The sequence below is a fragment of the Chlorocebus sabaeus genome, chromosome 1 (genome assembly GCF_047675955.1).
Source record: "Chlorocebus sabaeus isolate Y175 chromosome 1, mChlSab1.0.hap1, whole genome shotgun sequence".
Taxonomy (NCBI): Eukaryota; Metazoa; Chordata; class Mammalia; order Primates; family Cercopithecidae; genus Chlorocebus; species Chlorocebus sabaeus.
The window spans coordinates 20542144-20556462 of record NC_132904.1 but is presented as its reverse complement, the minus strand read 5'-3'; the positions used below and the strand labels follow the sequence as shown (position 1 = coordinate 20556462).

At 53.2% G+C, this 14319-nt stretch overlaps 1 protein-coding gene across 2 annotated transcripts in view; it reads left to right on the top strand.

Annotated features, from left to right (window-relative positions):
- CD82 (CD82 molecule) overlaps window positions 1-14319 on the top strand; it is a 54875-nt gene that overhangs the window by 36532 nt on the left and 4024 nt on the right. For both annotated transcript variants that reach the window (XM_008000872.3, XM_037999489.2), the window contains exons 5-7: window positions 3433-3557; window positions 3729-3803; window positions 13601-13702. In XM_008000872.3, coding sequence (XP_007999063.1) covers window positions 3433-3557; window positions 3729-3803; window positions 13601-13702 — 302 coding nt within the window. The remainder of the gene's footprint in view (window positions 1-3432; window positions 3558-3728; window positions 3804-13600; window positions 13703-14319) is intronic.

Genomic DNA, 14319 nt, shown 5'->3' with positions numbered 1-14319 from the left:
GCTTCCTGCTGCAGCTCTGGCCTCCTCCCTGTTCGGGTCTGACAATCTCAAGCTGGCCAGATCTTAAAGGTCTACTGTCTGCAGTAGAGGGTGCATTTTACAAATGCTTCAGCCCGAGCCCCACCCGCCCCGAGGGACCTGACGGTTGGTGTGCGTGGGAGCCTGAGCGCTGGTGTTCTCTAAAAAGTTCCCCAGGTGGATTCTCCAGGCAGCCAGGGTTCAGAAACACTGATCCTCTAGCCCAGTCACTAGGCACTTGTGTAAACTGAGGCCGGAGGTGAGGAGAATGACTTGCTAAGAGTCACAGAGCAGCTGAGGGGCAGAACTGGGGTTAGCTCTTTCCCTGCTGAGTTGAATCCCTGCTCTGAGTTCATGGGGCTGGGCGTTCCTATCCTCATTTTACAGAGGAGGAAACTGAAGCACAGAGAGGCATCGTAACTTGCACACAGCAAGCAGGTAGGGGAGCTGGCTGCAGATGAGGTAGCCTAGCTTCCGGGCCTGTGCCTTGAACCCCCGGACCACATGGTTCTGCAGCCACATGCCACTGGTTAGTACCTTAGTAAGAGGAAGCACTCTGCAGTGAAGAGCAGACTCGAGCCTGACTGCGGGGTTTGATTCGCGGCTGTGCTGTCCACTAACTGTGTGACCCTCAGCACATTGCTTCACCTCTCTGTGCCTCCTCACCTATAAAATGAGGATCGTAGTAGAGTGCACTTTCTGTGGTTATTGTGAGAAATTAAATGAGCCTCTCGTTTTTATCTGAAAAGAGTTTAGGACAGGCACCAGTGAAAAACCCGACATACGTGATGGTTAGCTAAATTTTATAATACAATTTAATCCTTTTGCCATCTTCAAGGAGCAGGCTTTAGACCCATTTTACAGAGAAAGAAATAGAAAATGGCTTGCCCAGGGTCAGAGCATGTTGGCAGCAGAGCTGGGATTAGAATCTACTTTTCTTGATCCCTCGTCCCTTTCTGTTTGGGCCACCTCCTTTCTACCTTACTCGTCCCTTCTAGGCCCAGGAAGACTAACAGGTGTTTTGTTTTGTTTTGTTTTTTGCCATGCCCTGTGGATGGCCTACCCCGGAACATACCGTCACCTACTTCCTAAGTCAGCTTGCTCAGAGGTGGGGTAGGCCTGGGATCCTGGGGGGACAGGGAAAGGCATCAATGAAATGTTCTGAGATACGGAGACCTCGAAGTTCGTCTGGTCTCCCGGGGAAAGGATCTGAGTTGGGGTCTCGGCCCTGGGCCTTGCCTTCCAGGCAGCTTACAGCCTGCTGGCCTCTCTGAGCCTCGGGGTCCTTGCAGACAAATCGGCATGTGAGTACAGTCGCAGAGGGCAGTTGCTGAAATTAGGCAGGATGCTTTGGATAAAGGGCCTTGTTTGGGGCTGGCACAAAGCAGCTGTCTGGGCAATGCCAGTTTCTTTTTTCTGGGAGTAGTCACTGGGAGAAATTGTTGGAAGCCAAACCCAGGAAGTTTAGGAAAAGTGGAATTGACAGCCTCTCCCTGCCCACGCTGATGGCTGGGGCTCAGTGCCAGGAGGTCGCCACACTCACCCTGAGGAAGGTGGGGGGCTCCTGTGAGGAACTGGGTGGAGGAAGCCTGAGAGTAGGGTGGGTTGGCCAGAGCTCTTCCTGAGCTCCAGAACATTCTGTCTGTAATCAGGAAGTGGAGCTGAATCCCACAGACTCCCTCCCATCCTCCAGCTTGATCGTTATTCCTTAAGGGCAGTAACACCCGTTGGGGACCAAGGTGGGGACCTCGGCCTCTCCAGGGTCCCCAGGGAGTCATGGCCAGCCCCAGGCCTGTATTCTCCCTGCTGATGGTCAAGGGGTTGGTCCCGGCTGTGCCTCAGTGCTTAGGGGCGCAGGTTAAAAACGCAGGTCCTTGGCCTTCTGCTGGGAGCATCTTGGTCGGGTTGTAACGGACGCAAGCATCTGCATCCCTAAGAGGCTCCTCTGATCCACACTGCTCTCCAGCCTTCTGGAGATTGCAGCATCTTCACCCTCCAGGTGTGTCCTCTGCTGGGGGTACAGCGTACCCATGCTGGTGAGCTAGAGATGACATGAGATTTACCCTCTGTGATGGGTGTCTTAGGAAATGTTGGCCAAGTGCCCCTGCTGGATTCCTGACCTCTGCCTCCCGGAATGGGCCTGTCCACAGGTGACTCTAAAGAAGGTCTTAGCCATCAGGCCCATCCCTGCACCTCCTAAGCGTCATTTCCTCCCGGGCTCCTTTCTTGCTCTCACTGGTCCATTCTCTCGCCTTCTTTCCAATCTTCAAATACACCCAGCTCCTCCTTCCTCAGGCCTTTGCACCTGCTGTGCCCCCTTCCTGGAATGCTTTTCCCACAGATCTTTGCTTGGCTGACTTCTTCATTCACGTCTTGGCTCAAATGTCACTGGCTCAGGCTGGCCTTCCTCGACCCATTCTGACCCTCTCCCTGACGGGCAGTTCTCTGCAGTGAGTCAGCTTTGGTGTCTTCATGGTGACCAACACAACCAGAAAACCTGTATTGTGTACTTTTTGTCTCCACTCCCCACCCCCAAATGTCAGACCTTGTTAGTCACTCTTCTGCATCCCCAGCCACTGGCACGGTGCCTGGCATGAAGTGGGCACCCAGTAAATATTTGTTGGCTGAATGAACATGCATCACACCTGTAGCAATACATGTGCCCCGTGCATGAGCGGAAAGGGTGTGGCTTTGGAGATTTGCATATTTTCAAATTCCAGCTCAGGCCCTTGCCTGTGCGCCTTTCTGAGCCTCAGTTTTCTCATCTGTGAAAGGGCCATGCTAGTGCCTGCCAGGCAGGGTGATGTCAGAATTGGAGACAGCGTGTAGAAAACCCCTAAGGCACAGTGAGTGGGCAAGAAAGGCTAGTGTTTGTTATTATATGGACAAGAAGGAAGGCGGGTTAAAAATCAGCTTGCAATCTTAACATCCGTGGCCCCTGGAGAAGCAGCCAGCCCCTTGTCTGTCAATTCCGCAGATCCTCACTGTGCGCAGCACCTCACTGCCAGAGGCGCTGTTCGAGCTGAGGGTTTCCCGGGAATACAGCGAAGCTTCTGCCCTCATGCACCTCAGGTCCTTGGTGGAGGGGGAGAGCAGACAATGAGCAAGAAGAATCAGTGAAATGTAGTCTGTTCAATCCTGAGAAGCGTTACGAAGAAAAAAATAAAGCCAGGAAGGGGCTTAGGCCGGATGAGGGTGCGGATTGCAAGTTTACTGGGGAGGGACACAGGTGGGAATGGGGGTGAGCTGGTTCCCTGTTGGGCAGTGAGAAGCCAGCAGGGGAATGCAGCTGACCCCAACACTCTGGCTCCAAAGAGGGGATCGGGCAGCAGACCTGGGTGGTTAGGCCAGGTGTTCATACCTGCTGGGCCCACTGATTTTGTACTTAGTGAGTGTGCTTCTTCTTCGCCCTAGAAACCTCCTCCAGCTCGCTCAGGATGGGGGCCTACGTCTTCATCGGCGTGGGGGCAGTCACCATGCTCATGGGCTTCCTGGGCTGCATTGGCGCCGTCAATGAGGTCCGCTGTCTGCTGGGGCTGGTGAGTACGGATCCCTCCGCAGCTGATGCCCATTTCCTCTCATCCAGCCGAGTGCAGCCTGAGCACGTCGCTGGCGGTAACATCGGGTGGAGAGTGTCTCCCGAGGCACGCGGGCTGGGTGCACCTGGTCGGGGACCCACAGCTGACTTTGTGCCTGCTCTGTGTCCCCAGTACTTTGCCTTCCTGCTCCTGATCCTCATTGCCCAGGTGACGGCCGGGGCCCTCTTCTACTTCAACATGGGCAAGGTAAGCCCCTCGCTCCCTTCCCCCTCACTGGGCTGGACCAGCCATGTGGGGGGTTGACCTTGAGTGTGGGGGATGGACATGGAGCCCCCTAGTTGTCACAGACAGACCCAGTGGGTGTCAGGGACGGCCTTCTGGACACTACTCCTTGTGATCAAATGGGGGTGTGTTAGAGGAGAAGGCAGCAGGTGTGGGCAGTCCCTGCTGGGCCTGGATCTCAGCCTGACCACACTGCTTTCTAGCTGTGTGGCCTTGGGCAAGCTGCTTGCCTTTATGTGCCTGTTCCACCATCTGTAAAATGGAAACAGTAAGAAAACTGAACTCTTTGAGTGGTTGCAAAGATTATTCGAGATTATCTGAGTGAAACACATAACACATGGCACCATAAGTACTCAATAAATGTCATTCTTGTTATTATGAAGATACTTTAGCAACTATTCAATCCATGCCACTCACCCACAAATGAGGTTTAGAAGGAGACCGTTAATAAAAACATCAGTCTTGTGTCTGAGGGGAGATGTTCAGCTTTCAGAAACAGAATATCAGACTTACGGCGGCTTAAACTTGAAGGACATCTGTGGTTGACTTGCCTGGAAGTCTGGTTTCGAAGCTCAGAGGCCGTGGTTCTGGCTGTTCAGCATCCTCGCTGGGATGGCTTTCCTACATTATGACACTTACCTCGTCGTTCCAAGATGGCTGCCACAGCACCAGGCACGACATCTGTGCTGCTGTGGCTGGAAGATGGGGAAGTGGGCAGTGCCAGACATTGCCATCCCTTTTATCAGAAAAGCAAGCCCTGGTTGGGCGCAATGGCTCATGACTGTAATCCCAGCACTTAGGGAGGCAGAGGTGGGAGGATTGCTTTGAGACCAGTCTGGGCAACATGGTGAGACCCCATCTCTACAAATCTTTTAAAATGCTAGGCATCGTGGTATGCACATGCGGTCCCAGCTACTCAGGAGGCTGAGGCAGGAGGATCCTTGAGGCCAGGAGGTTGAGGCTACAGTGAGCCATGAAACAGAGCCTGGGGCAACAAAGTGAGACCCTGTCTCAAAAACAAAACCCTCCAACAGACTTCCCTAGACTGGGTTACAAAGTCACCCTTGGTTGCAAAGGAGGCTGAGAATGTGAGTATCAAACTTTCAGACTCTAAAGACAGAGGCACAAGAGAGAAAGGAGCCAAGAATGGCTGTTGGGTTAGCCAGTTAATTATGAGTCGCAGTTATTGTGTAAGAAGTACCTACTGTGTGTACGTGGCATCTTCTAGAAGCTTTCCATACATCATCTTGTCCTCACAATGGCTCTGCAGGATTTTATGTTGACAGATGGAGAAGCAGATGCTCTGAGATGAAGAGCAATAACAACATTGATAACAGTGGCTCTAACCCCCACCATCCCTCCAGTTGAGTTCATGCACAGTATATACCAAGTACAGTGTTGACCACGTGACACTCTTCTCGTTGATCCTCACTAGACCCTCTCAAGGTCATGGGAGAATCTCCATCCTGCAGATGAAGGAGTAAGGTCAGCCTAGGCTCCCTGACTCCGATTCCTGAGTTCACTTGTCCCCAGACCCTGCTGCACGTGGCCTGTGGCCTAGCAGACCCTTGGGGTCCCTGCTTCCAGTGCCACCAGTTCTTGTCCACCAGTGAGGGTGGCAGAGCCGGCAGCCAGTTGGGCTCCTGCACGTCACCACTTGAAGGTCAAGTTGCCTGAGATCCCTCTTGGAAGGTAACTGAGAAAACACTATACCAACATCAACATCAGCAACGAACACTTAATAGAACTTAGAACTTAATAGAACTTCAAGAAGACAAGATACTCTTGGTAACTAAGGGCTAACTTGGGCACTGAGCTTCCTGGCAGTCAAGGCAAAAGTGGAAAATAGTGGATTTTGTAGATGAAAAGCAGCTTGTTTGGCTATGAGACAGAAGCCAGAAGTTAAGGGAGGGAAATTTCTTTCCCAGAAAAATGGTTGTGGGGTCAGGTCTTCATTTTTGCCCTATGGCACTGGAGCTTCTTTAGTACCCAGTTAGTGATATAATCAGGGTGGATTAGAATCAGGCCCCAGTGAGCCAGCTTCTGTGACTCAGAAGCTGGTCGCCTCTACAGGGATCTTGGGCAGTCTGTGTGATTCACCATCTCTCAGTAATTAAGATGGCACCCACTGGGTTGGCACCAACCACATGCCAGGAGCTGAGCTAGAAAAGTGAGCTGACATACACGTTTCAAATTTACAAACATTTTCCATTTGAAGAAACTGAGACTCAGGAAAGCAAAGTGACTTTCGGCCACTGACACACACAGCTTTGGTGCATCAGAGTGGGGATTTCCATCCTGCTCCCTCGGAGTCCGAGGCCCATGCCTCCCTGTACACCGTGCTGCCCTCCCGTGGGCTGTTAACTCTGCTTGGCTGATGATGATGAGCTTAGACTCACAGGTGTCCTGTCAGTCCCAGAACAGGACTTGTTTGGAGATTTGGGTTTCCCAACCCCAGCCAGGCTCTGTGCATTGCACGACCGCCCTCATCTTCCCCTCCAGAGTCCACACCCCCTAGTCACAGCCTGCCTCACCTTCATCCACCACCACCTTTTCTGGAAGGCAGGGGGACATTTTCTGGCCTTGCTGAAGAAGTTCTGATGCCACTGTATTGCCCAAGTTGGAATGAACGATTTCTTTCTTCTTTCTCAACGCATCGTAAATCTCAGTGGAAGACTAAACATACTCTTGATGGTGTTTATTCTGGCAGACAAGGCTCGGCATGGGGGTGGGACTTGTCTGAACCTAAGGAAGAAAGGCCTTTTGAAAGGAGATAGGGCTCCCGTCCAGGTGGGTGGGAGCGACCCTGCTGTGGTCTCCAGGGCTGCCCTCTGTCCTTCCTGCCCCTGCCACCCGCAGCCACTATTCTCAGGGCAGCGATGGGGAGGTGGGGGACCTCGGCATGGCATGTCACCTCTGGAGCCTTGGGTTCTGCTTCTATAAATTGAGAATAAACCTGCCTCTCCCTGCCCTAGCACCCAGGCTGGAGTGAACGCAGACTGTGATACTTCTATGAACATGCAGAGTGGTGTCCAAGGGTCTCGACTATGGAACCACTGCTCTGACATTCTGGGCATGCTACTCAGCCTCCCTGTGCCTCAGTTTCCTCATTTGGCAAACTAGTAACAATATAGGCCCGCTCACTGTCCCTTCTCTGCAATTCTAAAATCCAGAAAAGCACTTTGAAAACCCAAAGTAGCATTTGCAACTCATTTGATGGCAAAATTGAACCTGAACAGAAGCAAGGGTGTGTATGGGCTTTGCCTGCCCCATTAGGGCATCCTTGGGGAAATAGAAATGGGAGTCATTGCAGGCTGCTACCCCAGCCCCCACTGGCGGGTGTGATCTGTCCCCCCAGGCCCTTTCTAAAACCTGATCCTGTCTGGAGCCGGAGCCCCCAGGGGCTGCCTCGCAGCACTTGAGAGATGAAGAGCCCTAACATACGGGAAGGGTGTCGTTTGGCGCCCAGCCGGAGGCCGATGTTGCTGGCATCATTGCCAGTGTTTATTATTATTGCTGCCATTATTCACTTCATGAGGGCCTGGTAAGGGCTCAATAGGTGGCAGCTGTTCCTGCTGCCCTCGTTGTCAGCAGAGCAAGGGCTGTGGGAACCAGGATTTGGGCGTGGCACTAAGATCCTCATCTGCTTGTTTATCCAGCCTCTGGTGAGCAGAGCCCAGCTCTGGGATTCAGGGGCCCTGTGTTTTAGTGTGGGCTCTGCCGCTGATTGCTGTGTGGCTTCGGAAAAGTTACCCAGCCCCTCTGATCCACAGGCGAGTTCTTGGGCCATGCCCAGTGCAGGCAGTCAGGGATTCTGACTTGTACTGTCTAGACAGTGGGGGTGGGAGGGATGAGAAGGAAGCAGATGCAGTTTGCCCTTTCCTGTGGTGTGCGGGAGCTGAGCTGGATGCACTTGGCTGGCCATACCTGTGCCAGGGAGGCCCCTGAGGCTCTGAGAGCTATCAGGCTTAAGCAGAAGACATTGGAGGGGAAGGGGCTCACTTGGCCTGGCTGGGAGCCAGAGGTGGGGGCTGTGACAGTGGCAGTGGCTGGTCAGACAGCTCCCCAGAGATGTTGGTCAGGGGAACTGTGATTTCCTTCTCGTCCTCCTCACTCTCACCCTGAAAGCCCCAAATTGCTGGTGCGCATATACTCTCATGTGTGAGACGCAGGTGGCGAGACAGGTTCCTAGGGGACCGTGTGGTTCTCTGTGAGCTGTCTGCTTGCTGAATTAGAATTTCCTGATTCTCTGGCTTGGGGTTCTCTTGTGATGGGGCAGAGGGAGGAAGGGCAGCTGGAGCTGGGGACAGGGAGAGGTGACCTTTCTCTTCCCTGTTGAGAAGGGAATGGAGGAGTCCAGGCTGCTTCTCTGGAAAGGGATTATGGAAAGACACCTGGGCTAGAATCTCTGGAGCGCACGCTGGTCACTGGCTCCGAATGCCGGGGTAGCTAGTCATGGGGCTTGCAGCTGCACTTGCAGGAAAGATACAGGGTCACAAAGACTAAATGCTCCCACCACCCCCTTTACGGCCAAGGGCCCTCATTTCCTATCAGGGTCCTGGGATGCAGCCTCTGAGCTGGTGTATCTGTATTCTAGCAAAGCATTTGCCAGCATCTCCTGTGGGAAACCTGGAGAGGACAGGAAGATGTGGGTCCAATTCATGCGTTGGTACCTCATTATAAGGGGTGATTTCACACCTTAAAGAGCATGGCGAGAGGTCTGCACAGCACCCCAAGGGGCGGGCACAGAAGCCTGAAGTTACCCTGGAGACGTAGTCTGGTCTCAAGTATCTGGATGAGATGTGTCCTTCAAGAGAGGGATCTGATTTATTCCTGTGGTCCCAGCTGGGACTTAGGTAGCTGGGAGAGGAGGAGGATGTGAACTAATACAGGTGGGTAGAAGTCATTTGAGCAGAACTTAAATTGTATCAAGAGCCTCCCAACTCCGCAACATGCTCTCGTGTGAGTTACTGAGTTCCCCATCACAGGGAGCATTTAAGCAGAGCCTAGAAAAGCATGACTTACATTTGGATGATTTTCTGGACTCAAAGGTCTCTCCTAATTCTGACTGTGAAAATTCACACTAAAAGGGGAAGCCAAAGCGCAGCATTTGGGTGGGACGTGAGTAGAGCCATGCAGAGGACAGCAGGATCATGGGGAGGCAGCGGGCAGCTGGCCGAGGCTAAGATCCTGGGGCCCTGGAGCTGCACAGATCAAGGTCTGGTCATGTCTCTGCTGCTCTCTATCTGTGTGGTCTTGGGAAGTTGCTCCAACTCTGAGCCTCACTTTTCTCTTCTGAGAAATGGGAGGAGGGAGACAGGGAAGACAGGGCTGGCTTCCTCGCACAGGATGCTCTGCTGTTGCTGTATTGAAATTCTTTTTTTTTTTTTTTTCTTTTTGAGATAGAGTCTCACTCTGTTGCCCAGGCTGGAGTTCTCAGCCCACTGCAACCTTCACTTTCTGGGCTCAGGTGATCCTCATGCTTCAGCCTCCCGAGTAGCTGGGACTACAGGCACGTACCACCATGCCTAGCTAATTTTTGTGTTTTTAGTAGAGATGCAGTTTCACCATGTTGGCCAGGCTGGTCTCAAACTCCTGACCTCAAGTGATCTGCTCATCTCAACGTACCAAAGTGTTGGGATTACAGGTGTGAGCCACCACGGCCGGCTGAAATTCTTAATAATTTTTAAACAAGGGGCTCTCCATTTTCGCTTTGCACTAGGTGTAAATTATGCAGCTGACCCTGGGCAGGACTCTTTATGGCACGTGACAGTGACTCAACTGAAACTGGCTAGAGCCAGCAGAAGGCTCAGCTGTATCCAGGTTCCCAAAGGTTGCTGCTGTCCCTCTCCACCCTTCAGCCCTGCCCTCCTCTGTTGGCTCCCTTCTCGGGCAGACTGTCCCCCGTGGAGCCTGAGGGTAGCCCAGGTCCTCATCTTACCACATGGATGGAAAGAGGGCTGGGTGTGTGAGCGTGAATCTCAAGCCCATCTCTGAACCACTCACCGTGCCTGCGATGTGGATGGCACTGAGTGGCAGCCCAGGTCTTTTGCCTGCCTCTGGCATTGAGGGAGTGGGGCCTCCCCAGCTCCATGGAGAAATAGAAGGGTGGTTACACCCAAGGACTGGGTTTCTGCAGGGCAGGCAGAAACAGTGGAGCGGTCCCTGGGGGGATGGAGGGAGATCATGAATGTCTGCTCCTGCTACCTCCCTGTCCTTTTGGTCTCAGTAGCTACCTGGTTGCCAGGGTGACCTCCCTGTACTCCCAGCACAGGCCTCCTGAGCGTTGGGGTCCCAGGGCATCAACTCCAAGCTGAACCAGCCCCTGTGGCCATGGTCCTCGTGGCCCAGGTGTGTCCCTCAACCACATTCTGGACTGAAAGATGTTGTGGTGTTTCCATGGAAACCACCTGTCTAGGTGGAAACCACCCAGCTTCCGTCACCTTCTCATTTCAGGGGGCCTGGGAGAGAAACAGGGAAGTCCAGGCTGCTGTGATAGCCACGCCGGTGTTTAAACAGAGCCTCAGTGCAACATGTCGTGAGGAAGCTGGGTGGGTGGGGAGGATGTGGGCAAGGCAGCTTTCTGCACAGATGCTTCTGGAGAACCCATCCTTTCCACACCATGGGGATCACCCACCCATTGGGGTTGAGAGGTGGACCTGAGATGTCAGATCGGCTGGCAGACAGCCCAGGCTATGTGACTCAGGCAAACCACTTAGCTTTTCTGGGCCCTGGTTAAAACTGGGTATGGCCATGTGGTTTAAATGCCAATAAAGCTTAATAGATAAAAACCTGGGTTCTGAAATCAACCAAGCCTGGGTACAAACGTCACTTCTTCCACATGTTGGCTGTGTGACCTTGGGCAAGTTAATTAACCTCTCTGGGTTTGTTTTCTATAGCTCTATAATGAGGGAATGGGGTAAATACCTAGGCCATAGGTCTGCTGTGAAGATTCAGTTGAGATAATACATTTAAAGTGCTTACCACAGCACCAGGTACATAACAAACATTTGATAAAAGTTAACCACTATTAGTGTTATGATTAATTACTGACAGGAAAGCTTTGTAAATTGCAGAACTCTGTATAAGGTTTTTTTTTTTTTTTGTATATTTTTTTAAGTATCATGCTGAGAGCTTTATTGAGAGAAGGGCAGGGAGCATCATCAGAGGCTGGTTTCCCAGCATTCTTTTTTTTTTTTTTTTTTTGTGAGATGGAGTTTCACTGTCACCCAGGCTGGAGTACAGTGGTACAATCTCAGCTCAGTGCAAGCTCCACCTCCCGGGTTCAAGCCATTCTTCTGTCTCAGCCTCCCAAGTAGCTGGGACTACAGGCACTTGCCATCAAGCCCAGCTAATTTTTTGTAATTTTTTGTAGTAGAGATGGGGTTTCACCATGTTAGCCAGGATGGTCTCGATCTTCTGACCTCCTGATCCGCCCACCTCGGCCTCCCAAAGTGCTGGGATTACAGACATGAGCCACCATGCCCGGCCCCAGCATTAATTTAACCAAGAGTGAGGAGCCAGGGCTGCAGGTCCATCTGCAGGATATGAGTTTTCGGAGCACAATGTTCATTCGAGGGCTGCCTGTGGGGAGCTGCAGTAAGCCCCACCCACAGGGTTCCCTGGGAGTCAGGCTCTAAAACCCCATTTAGAAGTACCTATCCCGTTTCTCCCAATTCTTCCTTCTCAGGAACCAAGGTGGGAAGGTGTGTGGCCTTCTCCTTGGCATCCCTGCCTTCTAGAGTCCCTCACCCTAGGGCTTCCCACTGCCATGACCAGCCCATCCATGCATGTGCCCTGGAAGGCCTCTGGGCAAGGTCCGTTTGAGAGGCGAGGTGGAGCCAGGCAGGGGCTGGCTCTTGGAGGCCCCCCTCCCACCCAGGTCTGCTTATTGCGGAGGGAGGCCCTGCCCTCAGCTGGCTCTGGGTTTGCCTCCCTTTGCACAACTGACTTATTTCAAAACCCCCCTTCTGCCTGCTTTGTAAATCAGGGTTTTCTCTGTGGGGTTAGCCGAGAGCAGGTGCTGCTCTCCACCACAAGGAGAGTGACCCTCAATTCCTGAGCAGGGTGAGGATCAGCATAGGCAAGATGTAGATTTGGGCCAGGCGCGGGGTCTCAGGCCTGTAATCCCAACACATTGGGAGGCTGAGGTGGGTGGATCACTTGAGGTCAGGAGTTCGAGGCCAGCCAGGGCAACGTGGGAAGACCCTGTCTCCACTAAAAATACAAAAATTAGCCAGGCGTGGTGACACGCGCCTGTAGCTCCAGCTACCTGGGAGGCTGAAGTGAGACGATTGCTTAACTCCAGGACGTAGAAGTTGCAGTGAGCTGAGATCCTGCCACTGCCCTCCAGCCTGGGTGACAGGGAGACCCTGTCTTTAAAAAAAAACAAAAAAAAAACAGAGATTTTTTTGGAGCTCTGGGGCAAGCAGCCACGTCCCAGAAAAGCAACTGACCTCACACTCCGGCTGGCTGGCGCTGCTGGCTTAGGGCTTGGGAAGGGGTGAGGAAGGATCTTTTCTGTTTTGTTTTGTTTTGAGATGGACTCTTACTCTGTCACCCAGGCTGGAGTGTGGTGGTGCGATCTAGACTCTGCAACCTCCACCTCCTGGGTTCAAGCAATTCTCCTGCCTCAGCCTCCTGAGTAGCTGGGATCACAGGCACCCGCCACCATGCCTGCATAGAGGGAGGATCTTTTGATCACATAGTTGATGCCGAAGTTCCAGGTCCCCCAGTCTTGGGGCCCCCTCCAGGCATCTACCCTTGGGGACCCTGTTTGGAGAGGCTGCACTCTGGTCCTTGGAAGAAGGAAGCTGAGCTGGGCTCTCCTCCCTGTCCCTCCCGCTGCAGCTGCCCTGTGGGAGGCATAAGGATTCACCAAGAAGTTGCATGGGTCTGGCTTTTGTGCCTGGCAGACCGCGGTGGTTAGGTGTGCATTCAGCATTCATGTACCCTGCACACCTATTCTGTGCCAGGCTTGGCGCTGGCCATGGGGGACCCTGTAGTGAGTGTGCCAGATGTGGTCCCTGCCCCCATGGAGCTGATGTGCTAGTGGAGAGAGATGATACGCCCTGAAAACTAACAAGCATGTAACGTCAGTGCTCTAAAGAAAAATACAGCATGCTTTCCCTTGTGGGATAAGGGAGGCCAGGGGAGGGGGGGCTGATTAGTGGGGGGAGAGGGAATGGGGAAGGGCTGATATTTTGTAGAATGGTCTAGTAAGGCCTTTCTGAGGAGGTGACATTGGAGCAGAGCCCTGAAGGAAGCAGAGGGTGAGCCATGCTAATGTCTGGGGGAAGAGCATTCCAGGTGGTAGGAACAGCAGGTGCAAAGGCCCTGAGGCAGGAGTGTGCCTGGCACAAAGACAGCGTGGAAATCCACACAGTTGAAGCAGAGGGAGCAAGAACAGAGGACACAAGGTCCAGGGAGGACAGACAAGTGGCGTAGGGCCTCCTAGGCTGTTACGAGGACACTGATGATGGGAACTGCCTTGGTGGTGGGAGGCCCCTACAGGGTTTTCAGCAGTGACATGAGAATATTGATATTTAGAGGGCCAGGCTGCTGCCAAGCGCAGAAGAGACAGTGGGGCAGGAATGGTTGGCACTGCCTGCATCGGGCACCCTGGGAGCACCAGGAAAGTGGTTGGAGCCATGAGCATGTCACAGGGTTGCTGAAGGGAACAGGGGGGAGGCAGTTTAAGTAGCGGTGACCACAGGTGGGCACGGGTTTCAGGAAATCTGACCCTGACCTTTGTCCTGCAGCTGAAGCAGGAGATGGGCGGCATCGTGATGGAGCTCATTCGAGACTACAACAGCAGTCGCGAGGACAGCCTGCAGGATGCCTGGGACTACGTGCAGGCTCAGGTGAGGTGGGGCGCGGCTGTGGGAGGCTCTCTGGCCTGGGTGGCCCTGAATTTGGGGCTCTGTGCACCCGTGTGTCTGGGACTGGCATCTACAGTGCTCGTGTGTGCCTGACAGTTTGTAGGAGAGTGTGCTTCTATGGGGACAGGGCACCCCAGTTAGCACCACAGCTCCCTGCTCCGGGGCCCAGAGACTCAGAGGCAGCTTCATAACTCTGTGCTCCCATTTGTGGCCAGAGAGCACGGGGGCAGTTGTCGGCCCCCTTATCTCAAGCCACACTGGGGAGCGTTGGGAGCTCCACCCTGGGTTTTAGGAAACTAGGTGCCAAGTAGCAGTGAGAAGTCCCAGTGGAGGCTGCCTCCGGGAGGGGCACTAGCTGGGGAGGTGTTGAGGGAACCTTCTAGGGTGAAAGGAGTATTCTAGCCAAATCGTGATACTGGTTTCACCAGTATGTGCACGTACGTAAAAATGCACCAAGCTGAATGTGTGCCCATTAGTTCACGTGTATTATACCTCCGTTAAAGTGAGAGAGATGGATAGATGGGTGGATGGGTGGGTGGACGGATGGATGGACTGCCCGACTGACCAACAGATAGACTGACCAGGTTCCCAGCCTGTCT